This window comes from Neophocaena asiaeorientalis, unplaced genomic scaffold (genome assembly GCF_003031525.2).
Source record: "Neophocaena asiaeorientalis asiaeorientalis breed wild unplaced genomic scaffold, Neophocaena_asiaeorientalis_V1.1 scaffold54, whole genome shotgun sequence".
Classification (NCBI taxonomy): domain Eukaryota; kingdom Metazoa; phylum Chordata; class Mammalia; order Artiodactyla; family Phocoenidae; genus Neophocaena; species Neophocaena asiaeorientalis.
In genome coordinates, this window is record NW_020174938.1 from 2,409,330 (window position 1) to 2,430,993 (window position 21,664).

Genomic DNA, 21,664 nt, shown 5'->3' on the forward strand with positions numbered 1-21,664 from the left:
AAAACATCTTGAAGCACATCAAATGTCATTGCAAGTTAAACCTCATTTCTCAGGAAAAAATGGTTTTAAAGCACAGAGGCAATTTGAACTTGTGACATTGAACTTGGATTTCAAATAAGTGACAGCAAAGGAATCGAGAAAGTCTTCTTCAACTTGGCTGTCCTTTACTGAAGATAATTTTTTGAGTTCTGAAGCAGTCTTACTTCCAAGAAATGAGTCATTTTTTTCACTGGATGAGTTTTTGTCCAACCTACACCTGAATGGAACTAGTCAGGTGCCCTCAGTTCATCCTTTTCTGCAGCCTCTTCAAAGATCATCAAACAATTTTGGAGAAATGGCATGTGGACTTCCATTTCACAGTAACCCCTTTCTCCATTCTCATGCTCAGTGTAATTTTTTTTTTTTGGCCAAGCCAAGTGGCTTATGGGATCTCAGTTCCCCAACCAGAGATTGAACCTGGGCCGTGGCAGTGAAAGCCCAGAATCCTAACCACTAGGCAACCAGGGAACTCCCTCTCAATGTACTTCTAAGTTAGAGAAGGACATCCTTCTGGTCCCATACTTGGAAAATATTATTTTAGAGCAAGCCAATGTTTTTTTTGCGGTACACGGGTCTGTTACTCTTGTGGCCTCTCCCGTTGCGGAGCAGAGGATCCAGATGCGCAGGCTCAGCGGCCATGGCTCACAGGCCCAGCCGCTCCGCGACACATGGGATCTTCCCGGACTGGGGCACGAACCCGTGTCCCCTGCATCGGCAGGCGGACTCTCAACCACTGCGCCACCAGGGAAGCCCGCAAGCCAATGTTTTAACGTCTATTCTATAAGACATCTTGTAAGCATATGTCTAAGGAGGCTAGCTCCTTCTGCTTCTATAAATTAAAAATGTCATTAAGTGCTTCTTCATGCTTTCAGGAGATGGAAAAGTGACCTAAAATTTCATTATGAAAATCTCAATATCATAGGTAAGCAAATCAGATCTCTTTTTAGCAGTGTTATGTAAAAGGTGTGCAGGACATTTAGCTGGTAAGATTTTTAAATTTTTCTTTGGTGAGAAATTTTTCTTTGGTTCATAGGCTGGAATTTTCCAACATTTACATTTGCACCGTTTGCCAATATGCAGACAGATGAACAAAGTTACCATTTGGGTAAGATAACAATCTTTTGTTTCATATAATCTGTGATTTCTCTAAGATCTTCAGAGAAACCCAGAAAACACTTTAAAACTCTATCTTTCAACTCAAAATACCTTGGAGCTTGGGAGAACCTGTTTTGGTTGCCATGTTCAGCGCGCTGCTTGATACGCTACAGAATGTGTGCTTGTTGGAACAGCTTGCAGAATCAGTTCTGCCCTGCAAAGGGCCGACACATCTGTTAAGCAAAATTTCCCGGGCTTCCCTGGTGGCGCAGTGGTTGAGAGTCCGCCTGCCGATGCGGGGGACGCGGGTTCGTGCCCCTGTCCGGGAAGATCCCACATGCCGCGGAGCGGCTGGGCCCGTGAGCCATGGCCGCTGAGCCTGCGCCTCCGGAGCCTGTGCTCCGCAACGGGAGAGGCCACAACGGTGAGAGGCCCGCGTACCGCAAAAAAAAAAAAAAAATTTCCCCATTTGTTTCCCCAAAGGACATTTTCGTCACAACCTCTGAATCAGGAAATGTGACTTTACTTAGTTTCACAAGGCAATCGAGAAAACGATACAATAATCAGAGTTCATTTGGGTGATGTGCCCAGTCTAATTCAGTGGCTGCCGTGCTCACCTGAGCATTAGGGTCTTTTGGGATATGAAAAGTTTTGATTGATTTAGAAGTACCTGTCTCATCCCAGACTTGTAAACAGATCCCTCCCTCCCCAGCCAGGCTGCTGCACTCAGCCTGTAAGGTACTCCCCATTGCAAGGACCACAGAAGATCATCTCTTGGAACAAAACAAGAGTGTGTCATCTCCCCAAACTAGAGCTGGGTTTCAGGGTGACTTTCCTAGACTGATGCACAGCTGGTCAGCTGTGTAGCTGGAAAGGTAGGAGGTGATGCTGTAATCAGTGTAGCTGCTTCTGGGCCTTACACGTGATGGAGAGAAGAGGATTTCACTAACGTCGTATCCTTAATTCTCTGCGTGGGGGAGGTGGGCAGGGAGAGTGAACAGATGCAGCTACTGGAATGCAGCCCACATTCATGGAAGAGGGAGCACGTTGGGTGCACAGATCAGTTGTACCTTTGTCATCAGTTACCCATGGGCAGGCCTCTCTCTGCTCCATTCAGCTGCTCCTCCCCTACCATCCCACTGGGGAACAAGAAGATGCTCTGTCAGAGTGAGTTGGACCAGGCAGAGGTCAGCTGTTTGGAAACAGGCTAGGCCACCAGACTACAGGTTAGCTACAAGTGAGGTCAGTGGGAGGAGAAAAGTAAACGCCAGCCTGCGGGCTGATCACAGAGAGCCCACACCAGATGACGGGGAAATATCTCTTGCTGTTAATAATTACATTGTCTCTAGCTGTTCTAGGAACAGCTCAGAGAAGGAATAATCAGCTAAAATGGATTTTAATGATTTTTTTTCATTTAAATCGTCTCATTTAAATCAAGTAAAGGGGAGAGAAAAATCCATCAAAATTAACATCAGAGCATAAAAATGCATGGAGATGGGTGTTTGCAAAACCTCTCCATGGGGAAAACCAGCGATTGGGGATGTTTAGTGACTAGGGACATTCATGTGTGCTCAAATTGCTTTGGACAAATATACTTTTTTGCCACAGCGGAATGCTGGTTCAGTTGGACAATGTCATTTTTCCATGCCTCTCAGAGTTACAGACACCAAGGAGCTGGTGGAAATGTGGGATTTGTCAGAGGACAGATATGGGATCCAGAAATAGTCCAGAGCCAGTCAAGAGAGATGAAAAGATAAACAAGGCCTGACAAAGCCACCAAGGGAATGGGGACTTGCCTTAGCAGCAGCTCTGGGGGAAGGGTGAACAGATTTTAGCCTACGGGGCTTTGTCAAGAGCAGCTGAGACTAACAAACCAGCTTCCTGCCTCAGTCACTAGGTTGGGCCAGGCTGCTCCTGAAACACATACATGCAATCTAGTTGCAAGACGTTGGAGATGGTAAACGTGGAGAAAGCAAGGCAAAGGTGACAGGGAACTCAAGTAAGTGGCAAAAATGTTTGCATCTCTAGCTATTGTTTTGGCTTTACTTGAGACTGTCATCATTAACCGTGTGACTCCACTGTTGTCACCCAGTCACTGTCTCCTGCAGGAGCAAGGACTTTAGAGATCTTCTTCCAAACGATGTAGCTCTTTTAAGTAACAAAATTTCCCACTCTGTGACTACGCATATTTCCAAGGTAGAGGATATGTTTCCAGATCTCTGGTAGTTACAGCTGTGAACGGGCAGAATCTAGCTTCTAGGGAAAAGAAGGACGAGGGACCAGGCACCAGGTCTCCCAGCCTCCTTCTCTGTCTCCTGAGTTGAGCAACTGTTTGTTCATGCATTCATTCATTCATCCATCCATTCAGGAAACACATATTTAGTACATTATGTTTCAAGAGCAGTCTAAGTTCTTGGAAAGAAAAGTAAGGGGACTATTCCTTCTGCCCTTAAGGAGTATACCTTCCAGGTTTCTGATGTTATCCAGGATTTTGGTCTCAGCAAATGATGACTATATCTTGTCAAATAAACTCAAATCCGTGGGCTTCTCCAGTGGCGCAATGGTTAAGAATCCGCCTGCCAATGCAGGCAACACAGGTTCGAGCCCTGGTCAAGGAAGATCCCACATACCGCGGAGCAACTAAGCCCATGCTCCACAAATACTGAACCCGCATGCCACAACTACTGAACCCGCGTGCCACAACTACTGAAGCCCGTGCGCCTAGAGCCTATGCTCTGCAACAAGAGAAGCCACCACAATGAGAAGTCCACGCACCACAATGAAGAGTAGCCCCCCACTCACTGCAACTAGAGGAAGCCCATGCACAGCAACGAAGACCCAACTCAGCCAAAAATAAAATAAATAAATTTATTAAACAATAAATAAATAAAATATGCAGTTTAAAAAACACACACAAATCCAGACTTAGGTAAGAGACTTAGATAGAGACTTTAATTAGAAAGACTATTGCAATAGGGAGAACACTCGCATCTCAGAAATCTGCAAACGTATTAAAATCAAACAGAAAAAGGGTTTTCCTTTATAGGGTAGAGGAGAGGCAAGTATAGATAAGCATAATCTTTGGAGGGAAAGCTGAACATGCAAGGGGAAATACCAGTGAGGTTTGGCAGGAAAAGTGTTCCGTTGTGGTCGGGCAATTCTCAGGAGAGGCTGATGGTGGGGGGCATATCCCAGTGTTTTTGTGCTTGCTCAAGCTTGGGGGAAAGCAGGGTTCAGGAGCCTGGAGTGAAGACAGAAGCCTGCCTAAAGCGTGGTCAAGGTAAAGCAGAGGTTAACCAAGAGGCAATTGTGGACCCTTGGTCCATCTGCACTTTTTTTTTTTTAAATGTTGGGGGTAGGAGTTTATTAATTAATTAATTAATTTTTGCTGTGTTGGGTCTTCATTTCTGTGCGAGGGCTTTCTCTAGTTGTGGCAAGCGGGGGTCACTCTTCATCGCGGTGTGCGGGCCTCTCACTATCGCAGCCTCTCTTGTTGCGGAGCACAGGCTCCAGACGCGCAGCCTCAGTAGTTGTGCCTCACGGGCCTAGTTGTTCCTCGGCATATGGGATCCTCCCAGACCAGGGCTCGAACCCATGTCCCCTGCATTGGCAGGCAGATTCTCAACCACTGCGCCACCAGGGAAGCCCTCTGCAGACACTTTTGATAAGTGTCGGGTGGGCGGCCGAAGTCCAAGACCAGTGCTAATGAGCTGCCCTCCTGCCATTTTCCAATAACCATCCACTCACACACGCACACACGGACAGACCCATAGGGCTCCTCTCCTGTGGTGATTTTGATTGCTTTACTCTATATTTTATATTTTTCTAGGCCACAAGCAGTAGCTTTGCTTCCAATGGGTAAAATTCAACCTAGTTATCCCCAAAGCACACCCTATAGCCAAAGAAAATGAGGAAACAGGTTCAGATATATTCTTCTGTCTCCTGGAGAGAAAAGTCAGAAGAATGAGAATAGAATTTGTAACTTTCAAATCATGAGACGAAAAATAAAATAAATAAAACTTGACCAATCTAACAAAAAGCAAGAAATAAGGAGGGGAAAAAGGCAAGAAAAAAAAAAACATGGTAGAGAGAAAACTCAAAATAAGGTATTAGGAAGAGATATGAACATATTAAGTACAGTAAATTATGAACAATTTGTTATCAAAGAAAAGAAAGGTGTTCAATCTGGATTTTGAAAATCCAGTTACATGGAATTGTGTGATTTACAAGCGTTCAGTTATCTATTGCTCCATGACAAACCACTCCAAAACTTAGTGGTTAAAGACAAAAATGTTTCTCACAGTCTTGTGGGTTGGCGATCTGGGCAGTTCTGCTGGTCTCGCCTGGGATCACTCACGTGGCTGCTGCGTACCGCAAAAAAAAAAAAAGGAGACATAAATAAACAGCATTAGGAGCAATACTGAGGACTTGATCATGTGGATAAATAAATACAAGAATTGGCTATAAAAACAACATTAACACATCACAGAGGAAATCCCAAGGAATCTGCAAAACATTCTTAGAATAATAACTGAGCTCAACAAGGTTGCAGAATGTAAGACTGACACACACAAATCATCACATTTTTATATACTAATAATGAACATGTGCAAACCGAAATTAAAAACACAGTACCTTTAATGATCACCCCAAAGAAAATGAAATACTTATATATACACTTAGTAAAATATGTACAGAATCCGCATGCTGAAAGTTACAAAATGCTCATGAAAGAAATCAAAGACAACTGAAACAAATGGAGAGACATATCATGTTCATGGATTAAAAGACTTGACATAGTAAAGATGTCCATAAGTTTAATACCATTCCTATAAAAATCCCAGCAAGTTTTTTTTTTTTTTTTAAACATAGACAAGCCTATTCTAAAAATGTTAGGGAAAGGAACAGCCCCTAGAATCATTACAAGGAAAAGTAAAATGGAAAAAAATATCACTCTACTTGACACTCAGTACTAGTGTCTAGCTACAATAATTCATTGAGTATGGTATCAGTCAGTGGAGGGATAGATACATAGATCAATGGAAGAGAATAGAGAACCCAGAAATAGACCCATTCCAATATGCCCAACTGATTTTTTTTTTTTTTTTTTCCGGTACGCGGGCCTCTCACTGTTGTGGCCTCTCCCGTTGCGGAGCACAGGCTCCGGACGCACAGGCCCAGCGGCCATGGCTCACAGGCCCAGCCACTCCGCGGCATGTGGGATCTTCCCGGACCGAGGCACGAACCCGTGTCCCCTGCATCGGCAGGCGGACTCTCAACCACTGCGCCGCCAGGGAAGCCCCCCAACTGATTTTTAACAAAGGTGCAAAAGCAGTTCATTGGAGGAAGGATAGCCTTCTCAACAAATGGTGTTGGAGCAATTGGATATTCACAGGCAATGGGCTCTCCGCCTAAACCTCCCACTTTATACAATAATTAACTTAAAATGAATCATAGATGTAAATGTAAAACCTATAACTAGAAAACTTTGGGGGAAAAAATGAAAGAAAATCTTCAGGATCTAAGGCTTGGCAAAGAGTTCTTCAACTTGACAGCAAAAACACGATTCATAAAAGGAAAAATTGCTAAATTTGACCTCATCAAAATTAAAAATATTTGCTGTATAAAAAACTCTGTTAAGAGGATAAAAAGAAAAACTACAGTGTGGGAGAAAATATTTACAAGCCATATATCCAACAGAGGACTAGTATATGGAATATACAAAGAACTTTCAAAATTCCACAGTAAAAAAACCCAAAAACTCTAATTAGAAAATGGGCAGAAGACATGAACAGACAGTTAGCTAAGAAGGATATGTAGATGGCTCATAAACACATAAAAAGATGTTCAGCACCATTCACCACCCAGGGAACTGCAAATTAAAACCATACAATGAGATATCACCACACACATATCAGAATGACTAAAATAAAAAACAGTGACGGCACCAAATCCTTGTGAGGATGCAGAAAAACTGGATCACTCATTACAGTAGGAAGAATAAGGGCCCTCCAAAGACATATATGCCCTAATCCCTAGAACCTGCGCATACGTTAGGTTACATGGCAAAGGGGAACTAAGGTTGCAGATGGAATTAAAATAGTTAATCAGCTGACTTTAAAATGTGGAGATTATCCTGGATTATCTGGGTGGACTCAATGTGATCGCAAGGACCCTTAAAAGTAGAAGGGCACAGAAGAGAGACACAGAGATATGACAGAAGTAGGATCAGAGAGTCTAGAAAAACACACACATATATGTATGTGGTCACCTAACCAATGACAAAGGTGTCAAGGCCTTATACTGAGGGGAAGACCATCTTTTCAATAAAAGATGTAGAGTCAACTGGCTATCCACATAGAAAAATATGCATCTGGACCTCACCTTACTCCATACACAAAAATAACTTCCAGATGACTTGTAGATCTAAATGTAAAAGGCAAAAAATAATGCTTTTAGAAGAAAACATAGGAGAATACTTTCATGATCTTGGGATGTGCAAAGATTTCTTAAACATGGTCCAAAAAAGTTCTAACCCTATAGAAAAAAAATCAATAAATTGGAATACATTAAAATTAAGAACAGCTTTTCATTAAAAAAAAAAAACCACATGAAAAGAGTGAAAAGAGAAGCCATAAAGAGGGAGAAGACATTTTAAATACAAAGGCTTCCTATCCAGAATATATAAAGAACTCAGGAATCAATAAGAAAAGGATAGACAACCCAACAGAAGAATGAGTAAAAGACATTTTACATAAGAGGATATCCAAATGGACAATTAATAAGTGTTCAACTTATTAATCATCAGCGAAATGCCAGTTATAACCACAGTGCAATGCTGCTGCACATCTAACAGAATATCGAAAACCCAAAGCAGACAGCTCTGAGTGTTGATGCGGACTCACTGCTGGTCCAAGTGTCAGTTGGTACCTATTGCAAAACTGTTTGGCAGTACCCACCAAAGCTAAGTATATGCACACTGTATTGACCTGCAATTCTTTATTTATTTATTTATTTTGCGGTATGCGGGCCTCTCACTGTGGTGTCCTCTCCTGCTGTGAAGCACAGGCTCCAGACGCGCAGGCTCAGCGGCCATAGCTCACGGGCGCAGCCGCTCCGCGGCACGTGGGATCTTCCCGGACCAGGGCACGAACCCGCGTCCCCTGCATCGGCAGGCGGACTCTCAACCACTGCACCACCAGAGAAGTCGTTTTTGTTTTTTTTTTTTTAAAGGAAGTATTCCCTCTGCTTTTTCTTTTCCATTTTTTAAAATTGGAGTGTAATTGTTTACAATGTTGTGTTAGTTTCTGCTGTACAACGAAGTGAATCAGCTATATGTGTACACATATCCCCTCCCTCTTGGACCTCCCTCCCTCCCCATCCCACCCATCTACGTCGTCACAGAGCACCAAACTGAGCTCCCTGCGCTATATAGCAGGTTCCCACTAGCTATCTATTTTACACATGGTAGTGTATAGATGTCAATCCTAATCTCCCATTTGTCCCACCCTCCCCTTCCCCGCTTCCCTGTGTCCACATGTCTGTTCTCTATGTCTCTATTCCTGCCCTGCAAACAGGTTCATCTGTCCCGTTTTTCTAGATTCCATATATATGCACTAATATACGATATTTGTTTTTCTCTCTTTCTTTGCCTTGCAATTCTGCTCCTATAAAAATGTACAAATTCTCCAAAGATATATACAGGAATGTTTATAACAGCACTATTTGTTTTGTTTTCTTTCTTTTTCTTTTTTTTTTTTTAACATCTTTATTGCGGTATAATTGCTTTACAATGGTGTGTTAGTTTCTGCTTTATAACAAAGTGAATCAGTTATACATATACATATGTTCCCATATGTCTTCCCTCTTGCGTCTCCCTCCCTTCTTTTTTTTTTTACAAAACTAAACTAACTCTCAAAAAGTTTATTCATATTAATTTCTTTTAATTTATTGGAGTACAGTTGATTTACAACATTCTGTCAGTTTCAGGTGTACAGCAAAGAGATTCAGTTATATATATACATATATCCATTCTTTTTTAGATTCTTTTCCCATATAGGTTATTATAGAATATTAAGCAGAGTTCCCTGTGCTATACAGTAGGTCTTTGTTGATTATCTATTTTATATATAGTAGTGTGTATATATAACAGCATTATTTCTAATAGCCCCAAGCTGTTGCATAAACGTCCAGCAACAGTAGTACGAATAAATGAATTGTGGTATATTCACATGATGGAATACTATACAAAAGTGAGAATGAATATATGCAATGATGTGGATGAATCAATCTCACAGACACTATAAATACAGGCAAAACTAATCTATGATGTTAGAAGTTAGGATAGAGGGGGAAGGGGAGTGACTGGAATAGAACACGCGGAGGCTTCTAAGTGCTAATAATTTTCCTTTTGTTGATGTGAGTGCTGGTATACATGGTTTCTCTTTGTGAAAATACATTTCTGTATGCATGTTATACTTCGATAAAAATCTAACTGAAAAAGAATACATCTTCTGACATGCCTCAAAAATACACAATGTGAAATGAGCAAAATACAAGGAAAAATACATAAAGCCACAATCATAGAAGGAGATTTTAATACATCTTTCTCAGAAATTAATAGGACAAGCAAACCAAAAAACTGGTGAGGAAATAGAAGATGTAAACAATAAAATTTAAAAACTTGATCTAATGAACATATAATCATGAACCCAACAATTCAATAGTAAACATTCTTTTCAAATATATATAAACATTTACAAAAATTAACTACATACTATTCCTCAGAGCAAGTTTTAATAATCAAATAACCAACATCATACAGTCCTTATTCTCTGAATATAATACAACTATTAGCATCAAAAACAAAAGTGATGGGAAAAATATATACATTTGGAAATTTAAAAGCACATGTCTAAATAATTCATGAGTCAAGGAACAAATCTCATGGAAAGAAAATATTTAAAACTAAATGACAACGCAAACGCTCTCTATCAAAAATTGGGAGATGTTGTTAAAGTGGCACTTAGGGGGTCATTAATAGCTATAAATGCATACATTGAAATGAACAATTAAAATATATTAAAATGGAGAAAGTTTTTAAATTAATGAATTAAGAATGGAACTCAAAATGTAAACACCTTGGGACTTCCCTGGTGGCGCAGTGGTTGAGACTCCGTGCTCCCGATGCAGGGGGCCCGGGTTCGATCCCTGGTTAGGAAACTGGATCCCACATGCATGCCGCAACTAAGAGTGCACATGCCACAACTAAGAAGCCCTCAAGCCACAACTAAGAACCCAGAGCAACCAAATAAATGAATAAAATAAATTAAAAAAAATGTAAACACCGAGAGTTGTATTGGTTTGACTCAGAGGAAGCCTGTGCCACGAGTCCCTGCTGTGCTGCTCAGAGAGAAAAGTATGTCGTTGGTACCAACAGGATCCTGGGCAGCCTCACAAGAGAGTTCCGTGCTCCACTGTGGTGTGAAAGCAGCAAAAGACCTTTGTGCGAGGCCCCAATGGAAGCTGAGTCCTGCCTGCAGACCTCCCAGATTTCACCCTAGCAAGCACCACCATCAATCAGGCTGGCCCTGGGCCACAGGCCAGCTCCCTTTCCTGGGAGCACCTCTGCGCTGAGACTGTGCTTGGTCCCCTGTCTGACTTGCCCCAGGTGATGTTTGTTCTTACAAAACCCTGGGACCACAGTAGCTCAAGATGGAGGGGAGTAGAGCCCTAGACCCCTGGTGGGGTGTGGATAGTGGAGGTAACGCCCTTCACATGCACTGGGGGAAACTGAACTGAACGAGATGGAAGCTCCCTGAGCTGGGGTTGTGTTAATGACACTGCTTATATTTCCATACAGATACATACATGTTTACAAATACAAGCAAAAAAGGTCTGAAAAGATACATGCTACCCCAGTAAGAGTGGTTATCACTGGGGAGAGCTCTGAGATTGTGGGTAGTGGTCAAGGGGTTTCAGTTAATCGGCATTTAATTTAGGGCAAGAATGCATTCATATGTCACTTAATTTGTCACTTTAATTTCATAAAAATTCTTTCAGAATGAGACTGGATGGTTTTCGTTCCATGGGGTACTATAAATAATGCTATTTTTCTATATACTTCTGTATTTTTCAATTTTCTATTGAAACACTACCAATAGAACTTTCTGTGATGATGGAAATGTTCTATCTCTCTGCTGTCCAATATACAGTAGCCGCTAGCCATGTGTGGCTACTGAGTACTTGAAATGTGGCTAGTGTGACTGAGGAACCAAACTTTTCATTTCATTTAATTTTAACTAAGTAAAATTTAAAACTAAATAACCACATGTGGCTAGTGGCTGCTGTATTGGACACTGTGGTTCTATAATGACGTATGACTGTTGCTTTATTTCCAAGGGTTATTTTTCCACTTTTAAAACTTGAGGTATAGGGCTTCCCTGGTGGCTCAGTGGTTGAGAGTCCGCCTGCCGATGCAGGGGACACGGGTTCGTGCCCCGGTCCGGGAAGATCCCACGTGCCGCGGAGCGGCTGGGCCCGTGAGCCATGGCCGCTGAGCCTGCGCGTCCGGAGCCTGTGCTCCGCAACGGGAGAGGCCACAACAGTGAGAGGCCCGCGTACCGCAAAAAACAAATCGAGGTATAACATACAATAAAGTGCACAAATTTTAAGTTTGTAGCTTGATGAATTTTGACAAACCACCACCCAGATCCAGATAGGAAACATTTCTTGCACCTCAGAACACTCCTTTGATGGCTCCCACTCCTAGTCAGTGCCTTCCAATACTATTCTGACTTCTTTCACCAAAAATTAGTTTGACCCGTGTTTGAACTTCATGTAAATGAGATCATGCATTGCATATTCTTCTTTCGCTCAACATTATGACATCCACGCCATTGTATGTAGTTGTAGCTTTGTTCTTTTTCCTGGTTGTGTGGTATTCCATTGTACGAATGAATATACCACAGTTTCCACTCCCCGCCCCCAAATCTACTCTTGGTGGATAGTTGGGTTATTTCTAATCTGGGGCTATTACAGATAAAGCCACTGTCAACATTCTTGTACTTGTGTCCACCAAAAGACTCGTTTGTCTTTGGTGGACCTAAGCGTTCATTTCTATTGGGTATATGCCCAAGAGAGAAATTGCTGAATCACAAGCTATATGTATCTTTACCTTTAGTATACTGTCAAAATTTTCCCAAAGTGGCTATAACCATTTACATTTAGTCATGCATAACTTTTATAATTGGGGGGAAGCTATTTTGAGAAATGAGAGAGACAGCAAGAGAAACCCTTTTTCTAGACAAACTCCATAATTAGCAGCAAATTTAGCAATACTGTGTAAAATACATCATCCCTCGCTGAAACTGATTTATATAAGTATTGGGAGGGAGTTTGGCTTGGTGTCTAAGAGCTCTGATGTTGGAGTCAGATAACGGAAGTACAAACCTCAACCCTGCAAATCACAGCTGTGTGACCTTCAGCAAATGACTAACCCTCTTTGCTCTTTGGTCTCTTTGCCTATAAGTGGAAATAATATCACCTCACAGGATTATTTTAAGGATTAATAAAATAATGCTTATAAGTTCCATAGTATGTGTCTTAAATATTGTAAGAGTTCAATAAATGTTAGCTACTATTGGTATTATTTGGTTAATTTTTTTTTTTTTTTGTGGTACGCGGGCCTCTCACTGTTGTGGCCCCTCCCGTTGTGGAGCACAGGCTCCGGACGCGCAGGCTCAGCGGCCATGGCTCACGGGCCCAGCTGCTCCGCGGCATGTGGGATCTTCCCGGACCGGGGCACGAACCCGTGTCCCCTGCATCGGCAGGCGGACTCTCAATCACTGCGCCACCAGGGAAGCCCTGGTTAATATTTTTATTAACATTTGGTGACCAGTAGCATTTTTAGCCCGTCTTAATACATGATAGGCTACTTTTATTACAAAGCGTTGATAATTAATTCTCCATTCCCATTCTTTCCCCATTTCACCACTGACCAATTCTTATGAAGTTCCTATCTGAGCTCTATGTTTGTGGCAGTTTTTCTCTCAAATGGTTGGATGCCTTGAATGGCTTTTAGACTCAATTTAAGGACCAGTTTGCTCGAGTGTTGCTGAGAGAAAATGCATCTAATTTGCCAAAACCAAATTAACTCCTAATACACAAGGGGAAATGTTTAAGTAGTAAACAGTTGATAAAAAATATAAACACTTTTATTCTCCTTATTCCATGCGGGCTTAAACTTAATTATTGAACTTACATTCACATGTCCAGACAAAGCATATGCAATTACCACAATTTAAAAAATCATACCATCTTCAAATTACCTAAATTACTTATTCAACCAACGGATGATGCAAAATCTTTCCAACTAATTTAACCCAACAAGTCTTCCCATCATGGGGTCCTTGGATGGCTCTTTTTTTTTTTTTTAAATCCATATCAAGTCTCATGAGGAATACTGGCCATATTTTGAAACAAACACTAATATTGTAAGACGTTTTATAATTCAATCTCTTTTATATGCCAGTCACAGTAGATCTTTCATTTTCAATATAACATTATTCTCTATTGAGTCATAAGGCAAAATCTTGTCACTGAACACATACGCGTGGGTGGGAGTGTTGTAAATGCAATCAATTAATTGACACATTACAACTGAAGTGGCTCTGCTTGCTCCATCCTCAATTTTCCAGAATTTCTCTTCTCAGTATCTTTATGTTGGAGATTTACAAGGTAAAGGTATTTGTTAGGTCAGACTTGGCAATTTATGGTCTCTACTTGGGGCCTTTCTTATATCCTAGTACCTGGGCTTGGCTTTTTCAGGAGAAAATGCATCTAATCTCTAAAAGAACAAGGTCTCCCAGTTTCTTTTGCTCAGTGCTCTTGCAGTCATGGCTCTTTCTCTACAGATGATGCCTCCTGTTGTGCAGACAGAAGGTTCCTCTCTCCCTGTGGAGTGTCTCATAACTGGGGCTCTGATATTGACAAACCCGGGGCAAGGCAGTGGTAGCAAGATGCTACCTCACTTTCCTCTATGTACCAAAATGCATCATTCTGATATCCCGGAAGGAAAACCAAGATTAGCATCACAACCAGGGAATAGCAGTCCAAACATTTACTGACCCAAGTAATCTTCAGAGATGTTAGCTTTAGCTGTGGTTGTTATTCAGGTGTCGTGGGCAGGGCTGCATTCCAGACACAAGATCAGGAAGCAGAGGACCCTACACCAGCTGCTTCTTCCTCAAAGAAGCCCTGCCTCCCTTTGTCCTTCTATTAATGGACTTTCTCAAATGATCTTCAAGATGGTTCTCATTCCAGCTGATCTTTAGGAGACACTTGTTGGGGAGGACTCCTTTCAAATCACCTTTCTGCAGACAGTTTTCCAATCTGATTCAAGGCCACATCCTGGGCATCTGGTTTCTGTAGCTCAAAGAATTACTGCTCCTGACAAATTGCTCTGAGTTCCAAGGCTACTGCTGTCATATTGCATTCTCTGACCATTTTCCAGGTCGACTCTCTCTCTCTGTCTCTCTCTCTGTCTTCAACCCATTAGACTCCATTCCCATCCACATAAGTTTTATGACAAAATACACTGGAGAGAGTTAGCTAGCACAGCACCTGAAGCATATAGCAGAGGTTCAAAAATAGGCATTGAATGAAAAGCTTTGGAGCCCTGAAGTGAGGGATGGAGGTGGGGATCACATCTCCACAGCTCTGCAGGTTCTCACAGAGCATGTACCGATTGCAACATCAGGCCCGGGGGGTGGAAGTGAGGAAACACATTTTAAACTGCTCAACAACTGATTCCTTGGCGGGAGGGAGTGAATAGTGAGTCCCCATGTCTGGATAAATATAAACTGAAGTTGCACAACCAGCTGATGGGGACTGTGTAGAAAAGAATTAAACCTCAAGTGGGTAGTTGAATTAGTAAGTATTCAGTGTCCCTTCCAACCCTGGGATTTTATAAGATTCCTTGAGGAAGAAAAAAAGGAGAGGCAGAGAAAAAAGAGAACAGAGAGGCGAGAAGGGGAGGAAATGAAAGAATAAAATTTAAAAGGAGATAAGAAGCAAGGCCAGAGGCTGGGGACCGTTCTGTTCATGAGCCAAACATTCGGACAGAAGATACAGAGTTCCTGAGAGGGCTGGTATCTCAATGGGCAGTCGGTAGAGCGTCACAGCACCGTGGTCCTCAGCCTCCGGCACCCACCCATTCCTGCCTATGGGCCAAGCCTTTGGGCCTGGCTTCGTCCAGGGAGCATGAGGTCGAGCAGAGCAGTGATGTGTTCATTAGAAAGCTTGGCCTGGGACAAAGAAGGGGCAGAGCTCTCCACAACTCTGCACAATCCCTGGGGGGCACTCGGGATCCTAGGGGGTCTCCAGGAGGGTTCTCAATCCTTAGGACGGGGGGAACAAGAAGGAGGCCTTCCCTCTACCCCCTCCTCCCATGAGGAGAGGATTGGGTGGGACGGACATTGGTAAGCACTCACCAGCCCAGCCAGGCCTGTGCCCAAATGCAGCTGTGTGGGTGGCTTCCTGAACCACAGGAATTGGGCCAGTCCCTGCCCCCTGCTCAAAGGCAGCATTTCCAGATAGAACAAAGCAGCCCTCTTCCTAAAAGATATTTCTGAGCTATGTCCCTGACAGTGGTGTGGGCTGCAGTGGTGGGGCTTGGGCTGTGGTCCTCAGAGGGGAATTTTTCTCAGAGACAGCTTTGCTGGTCTGGGAAGGGAACCTGGGCTCTGGCCCTGGGAAATGTCCCAGCTACTGCCTCTGCCAGGAGACAAGCTAGGACAGGATGCTGGGTGTCTGGACCTGGGCCTGGTCCCAGGTCCCAGACTGGCCTGGTCCAGTTAGGAAGACCTGCTACCCACAGAGAGGGTGAGGGATGACAAGAGATTAGAAGCAGGAAGAAAAGAGAGTAGAGATGGACTCTTCACCTGCCCCCCTCATTTCTATTCCTTTCCCCTTCCATCACTCTTCCTGGCTGCTCCCCATCCCCTGGGGGGATTCAGCTGAAATACAACCGGCCCAACCCCAGCACTGTAGGCTGGACAGGAGCATCCACTTTGGATCTCTCTGTCTCTCCTGTTCCCCACCCAAGAAGCCCCATTTCTAGGACTATTAAATCAGTGTGCTTCCAACCCTGATGGTACATGCGCACCCACCTCAGCCCACACCAACAGTCACACGCCCTGCCAGGTGTCCATGCATCATTCACTGACCATAATCCCCCAGCACACACACATACACACACAACCACACGCGCACACATGCATGGCTCCTGGGTTAAAAGCGTCAGCTTGTTCTGTGGAATCAACCTTGCCGATTTCCCCCTTTGCTGCTCTCCATCATTTGCCTGCTCTGTAATTTGTGTTACTTGTGACATCTTTTGTGCACAAGTCTGGCCCCATGCATCTTCAGAGAACCAAAGATGGTGTTGAGACACAGAAACTAGGCAGTCCTCACACGCACAGCCACACCCCATCATAGTGACAGTGTCATCACACACACACACTCTGGAGCTCCCCGCGTTCAGTCTGCAGAGAGCCACCCCTCCCTCTCTGCAAGCCCTCCCCACTCACTTCCAGCCTCCCCCATCCCACCTGGTTTCCCCCCTCCATCCCAGAGCTGGAGGCACCAAGAGCAGGCACCAGGTGCAAACACCTGGTAAAATCACAAGCCAGTCAAACAAAAAATCACACAAAGGATCCCAACGGGAGGATCCTATGGGCTCCTTCCTTCTGCTCTTTCCTCCTGCATCCTCCAGGCTTCCTCCCTCTGTCCCCCGACAAAGAGTCACCAAGGCCAGTTCAAATCGATTGTTTTATTGACTGTTTACATACAGACGCCTTTAGAAAAGGGTGCGGACTCCAGGGGGCTATTCTGCCCCGGGCCGCACTTGTGCTGCGCTTCACGGACAGGGCTGGTCCCGATGCCACAAACCCCCCACCCCAACCCAACCCTTAGGCTTTTCTGCAAGAAAGAAAAAAGACCAGCGCAGGCTTTGTGCGAACCGGGACGCTCGCCCCTCACCAGAGACCCGGTCCAGGAGGCCGGGGTTGGCTTCCGGCGCCCCTGGTGCTTCTCGAGCTGAGGTCTGGGCCGCATGCAGCAGCGGAAGAGGAGCTGTCGAGTCTCCAGAAATTCCCGACTAACCTACAACGAAATTGGCCCGGGACCAAGGCCGCACCCTCCGCGGAAACAGGGCGCGTGGTTTTGCGGCGCTTTAAGTTAGGAGAGAGGGCGAGAGAAGACGGATTCCCCCATCCCCAGAAACACACACACCCAGTTTTCCCAGAGGCTAGCAAGGGAGTGTTAGCACCAGATCCGGAGTGTCACTGTCTTTGAAAACAACGAAAATATGAAAATCGGAGCGCGGAGCTGAAAGGCGCCGCAGGCACCCGGCTCGGCTCCAGCTGGTCAGAAGAGGAGTGGGGGACGGGGGACAGAAGCGTTTGGTTCCCAGTCATAAGGGGGCTTTGAAACTAAAAACTGGGGAGTTGCCACAGAATCCTGGCTTCTGGGATGTGCACCCCGGAAAGGGCGGAGTAGGGGTTGAGGCGGGACCCCATAGCGCTCCACGCTAAGGACATCTCCTGGGGGACCCGGGCTGACCCCCGAGCCACAGCATGCCCATCAGATGTTTCCAAAGTCTTCTCCCATTTCCTCTGGCTTCCGAGCCCACTGTGGAGCGGGTTCGGGGCGGATTTCGCAGATAATTGCAGTGGGAACGGAGAGGCTTGGATTTCGCCTCATGGTCAGCGGGTGGTGTCTTACACAGGGAGGGAGGAGCGGGGAACTGTGCTCGCCATGGAGGGGAATTCAGCCCACGAGGACAATGACCGTCGTGGGTGGGACTGGTAAAATCGTCCCACTCCCCACTAGAAGTCCCCAGTAGTCAAGGTTAGGGGGTGGTAAGGGGGTGGAGTAAGTGAAAGTTGCGGGTCATAAATCCTGCCAGCCCAAGGCTTCTGCTCCCAGGCACCCGAGGTGGGGGATGGGAATGGGCTGCCAGACGGGCTGGGGGTCAGCCCGCTGTCTGCCTGTAGTTGCCGTTAATCTCCTGGGCGATGTTGACCGCTTCGGCGCCCAGGGGCAGCCGATCATTGTACTCGGAGCCCGCCTCGAACTCCTCTTGGTTGGCCTTGGACTGGGATTCCACCAGCGAGCAGGCCGCCAGGCTCTCCTCCCTCTGCAGGTCCCCACCTGGGTCCCCCTGCTCTGCTTCTTCGTCAAGGCCCTCCCCGGGGGTCTCCTCTGGCTCCTCGCCGCCCGCCTCGCCGCCTGCAGGGTAGCTTTTCTCGGACTCGAGGTAGGAGGCACGTGGGTCGAAATCGGCGGCGATGCGCTTCTCCATGGGATCCGGGGCCTGCGGCCTCAGGATAAGACGGTAGGGCTTGCCCGGGTGTTTGGCCAGCAGATGGCAGCAGGCGGCGCCCAGCAGGGGCACGGTGGCCAGCACCAGGAGGAACACGCTCACCGCCACGATAACCAGCAGTGAGGGCAACTCTTTCTTGGTGGCGAACACCACTTGCACGTGGCAGGCCTCGCCTGCCAACGCCAGGCACACGGAGTAGTTGGTGCCGGGCCGCAGGCCACGGAACCAGTAGGCGTTGACGCCCTCCTCTACACGCGACCACTGCACGGCTGCGCCGCCCCCCGCCGGGCACAGATAGAGCAGGCGCAATGGCCGCCGTCCAGGCCGCACTGCTCCCGCAGCCCCGCCGGGCCCAGGGCCCCATCTTGCCGCCAGTGGCGTCAGCTGCACCCGCGCCTCGCGCTCCGCCACGTCCAGCGCGATGACGCCCAGCTCAAAGACATGCGGCTTGAGCTCGGCGCTCTGGTTGAACGCGTGGTTGGACACGTACCGCGAGGGGTCCCCGTGGCCACAGCGCTGCTCCTCCACCGGGTCAGCAGAGACCTGGTCTTCCGTCTCTTCACCCTCACCTGCCTCCTCGTCCCCCTCCGGCCCCGCCTGTGTCTCCCCGAGGACGCTAGCCCGGCCCAGGCCTTGGCTTTTGATTTTGCCCTCGGGCTTGGAAGGTAGGACACTGTTGCCCCGGGCTTTGGCTGTGGACTTACGCTCAGAGGTTGGAGCCTGCCCATCAGGGTCTCCCCCTGCGCCAGGAGCGTGCTTTGGGGGCCCTGCAGCTGCCACTGCCACGCGAACTGACGTGGAGTTGGCACCCAGCTCGTTGTGCGCACGGCATGTGTAGATGCCTGCCTCCTTGGCACTCAGGAGGGGCACCAACAGGGAGCCGTTTGTAAGGGCCAGGAAGCGCGGGGTAGCTGGGGGCGCGGGCCAAGCGGGTGCTGGAGTCGGGGTTGGAGCCTCTGTCTGCGTTGGCCCGTCCTCATCTCCTTCCTCCTCACCGTCTTCCCCTCCGTCCCCGTCGTCCTCCCCGCTCAGGATCGGCGGCACTAACACTACGGTGCCCCCCGGAATCTGAAGCTGCCATTGCAGGCGGGGCGTGGGGTGTCCTTCGGCGACGCAGTGTAGCATGAGCGTTAGGCCGGAGCGCAGGGGGCTGCCCGGCGCCTCAGGCGGCGGCTCAACACTCAGATGCACACTGGGAGGTGCACAGGACAGGGCGGGCAGGCGGTGCACCGGCACCCCCTGCAGAGCAGGAGGAGAGGCGCACGCGATGGAGTCGGGCTCTGGTAACGAGACCCGGGTGCTCGCCGCCCAGGCCTGTAGCCACACAAGGCTGCAACCGCAGTGGAAGGGGTTGTGATAGAGTTGCAGATGTGACAGCGCGCTTAGCGCATCGAAGGTGCCAGGAGCCAGTGTACGAAGCCGGTTGTTGTTGATGCGTAGGGAGCGCAGGTCGGGCAGTGCACCGAGTGCGTCCCGGGGCAATGAGCCCAAGCGGTTGTGGTTCATCTTGAGTAGCTGTAGAGCGCTCAGGTTACGCAGGTCGCTCCATGGGAAGCTGGATATGAGGTTGTGGCTCAGGTCGAGGTTCTTGAGCTGGCTCAGCACCGCCAGCGAGCCCAGCTCCACGGTGCGCACCTCATTGTGCGCCAGCCACAGCGACGTGACCTGCGTGACGTCGGCGAAGGCCCCACGCCGCAGCACGGTGATTTTGTTCGCCGACAGACTAAGCGTGGTCACGTTGGCCGGTAGTCCTTCCGGCACCTCGCGCAGCTCCTTGTAGGCGCAGTCGGCGAACTGGTGAGCGTACTTGTCCACACAGGCGCACGGCTCTGGGCACGCTCTGGCCACTCCTAGCAGCGCCCAAGCCAGCCACAGGGCCCTCAAGGGCACCATCGCGGATCCTGCAGGTGGAAGCCGGGGGAAGAGAGGAGAAGGTGACTCACTGAGCCCCAGCTTCCCTTCCTTATCCGTCTGCCTCCTCCGTAAACCCGTCTAGGGCAGGTCCCAGGGCTGCGGTAACTTTCTCCTCTGTGCCCAGGAGCCTCTCTTAGACACGAGTTGGAGCTCAGTAAAAGTCTTGGGATTCAATGCTTGCTCCCTCTCAGGGCCCTGACTTCCTCTTCTAGCCGCCTCGTATCTTGCTCTTTTTTCTCTACCTATCCCATCAGCCTGGGGCTGAGCCCTTCACAGAATGGGCCGCTAGCAGGTCTGCCCTGGGCTTTGCATCGAGCCCTGACTATGTTTCTAAGCCTTCGTTTAACTCAGTGAAAGGGATACATAGAAAGGGTATTTTTGTCCGTGACTGCCTGTCTTCCCTTGAACTCTTTGTCCCATGGCACGGCACTCGCCCACACACGCCCACACACGCCCATACAAGCGTACAACAATACAAACACACGCCCAGGCACCTGCCGTCAGACCAACAACAACTGCAGGGGCTTAGGGGTTCACAACACATTTCCTAGACATACAAACACAAAGACGCCCAGACACAGACACAATATATCTGGAGACCTCATTGTTCTCTCAACTGAACACAGCATTTGTCCAGCGTTCTCCACCACGGGGCAAAGTGCTTTCCTGTTCATTGTGAGAATTGACAGACACCAGGGCACAAGTCCTCACACAGACCAGCCCACACAGAGGGACACAGGCGAGCACTTGCGCCTGTACACAGCCCTCTCAGACTGAAATCCCAGCGGATCAGCAAATGCTGAGAACTTGCTGCAGGTGGCAAGAGGCTCGTGACCGGGGAAACAGACTAGTCAGGTCCCTTTTCGGCCGCAACTGAAGCCGCCTGCCCTGGGCTGCAACTCCTAGGAGGGGAAAACCATCAGGGCCCCTCGATCAACCTTCCTTCTGAGGAAGGAGGTCCTCCGAGCTGGGACCAAGAGCAATGGAGGAGGTCACTAAAGATTCTCGCTCCCCCCTCTGCATCTTCCCAGACGGCTCCCATGGGGGCAGGGGAGTCCCTAGCCGATGGGTCAAGGGGGCTGCCACTAGCTAATCAAGTAGAAGTTTCAAGATTCTGCCTCTTTTCTGCAGCCCACAATGCCTGAGGACAAATCCCCCCCCCCAATAAAAGATTCGTATCCGCAGTCATACAAACGCACTTACAAACAGATTCTCCGCTCCCACTTAGGGCTC

General features: G+C 47.2%; 1 protein-coding gene across 1 annotated transcript; it reads right to left on the minus strand.

Annotated features, from left to right (window-relative positions):
• Positions 1-18,166: 18,166 nt before the first annotated feature.
• On the minus strand, positions 18,167-20,410 carry ISLR2 (immunoglobulin superfamily containing leucine rich repeat 2). Its single transcript, XM_024761801.1, has one exon. It carries the CDS (start codon positions 20,408-20,410, stop codon positions 18,167-18,169), a length of 2,244 nt encoding a protein of 747 aa, XP_024617569.1.
• Positions 20,411-21,664: the final 1,254 nt, after the last annotated feature.

Coding starts and splice junctions, on each gene's coding strand:
- ISLR2 (XM_024761801.1), bottom strand. CDS start 20,410: ATGGTGCCCTTGAGGGCCCTGTGGCTGGCTTGGGCGCTGCTAGGAGTG.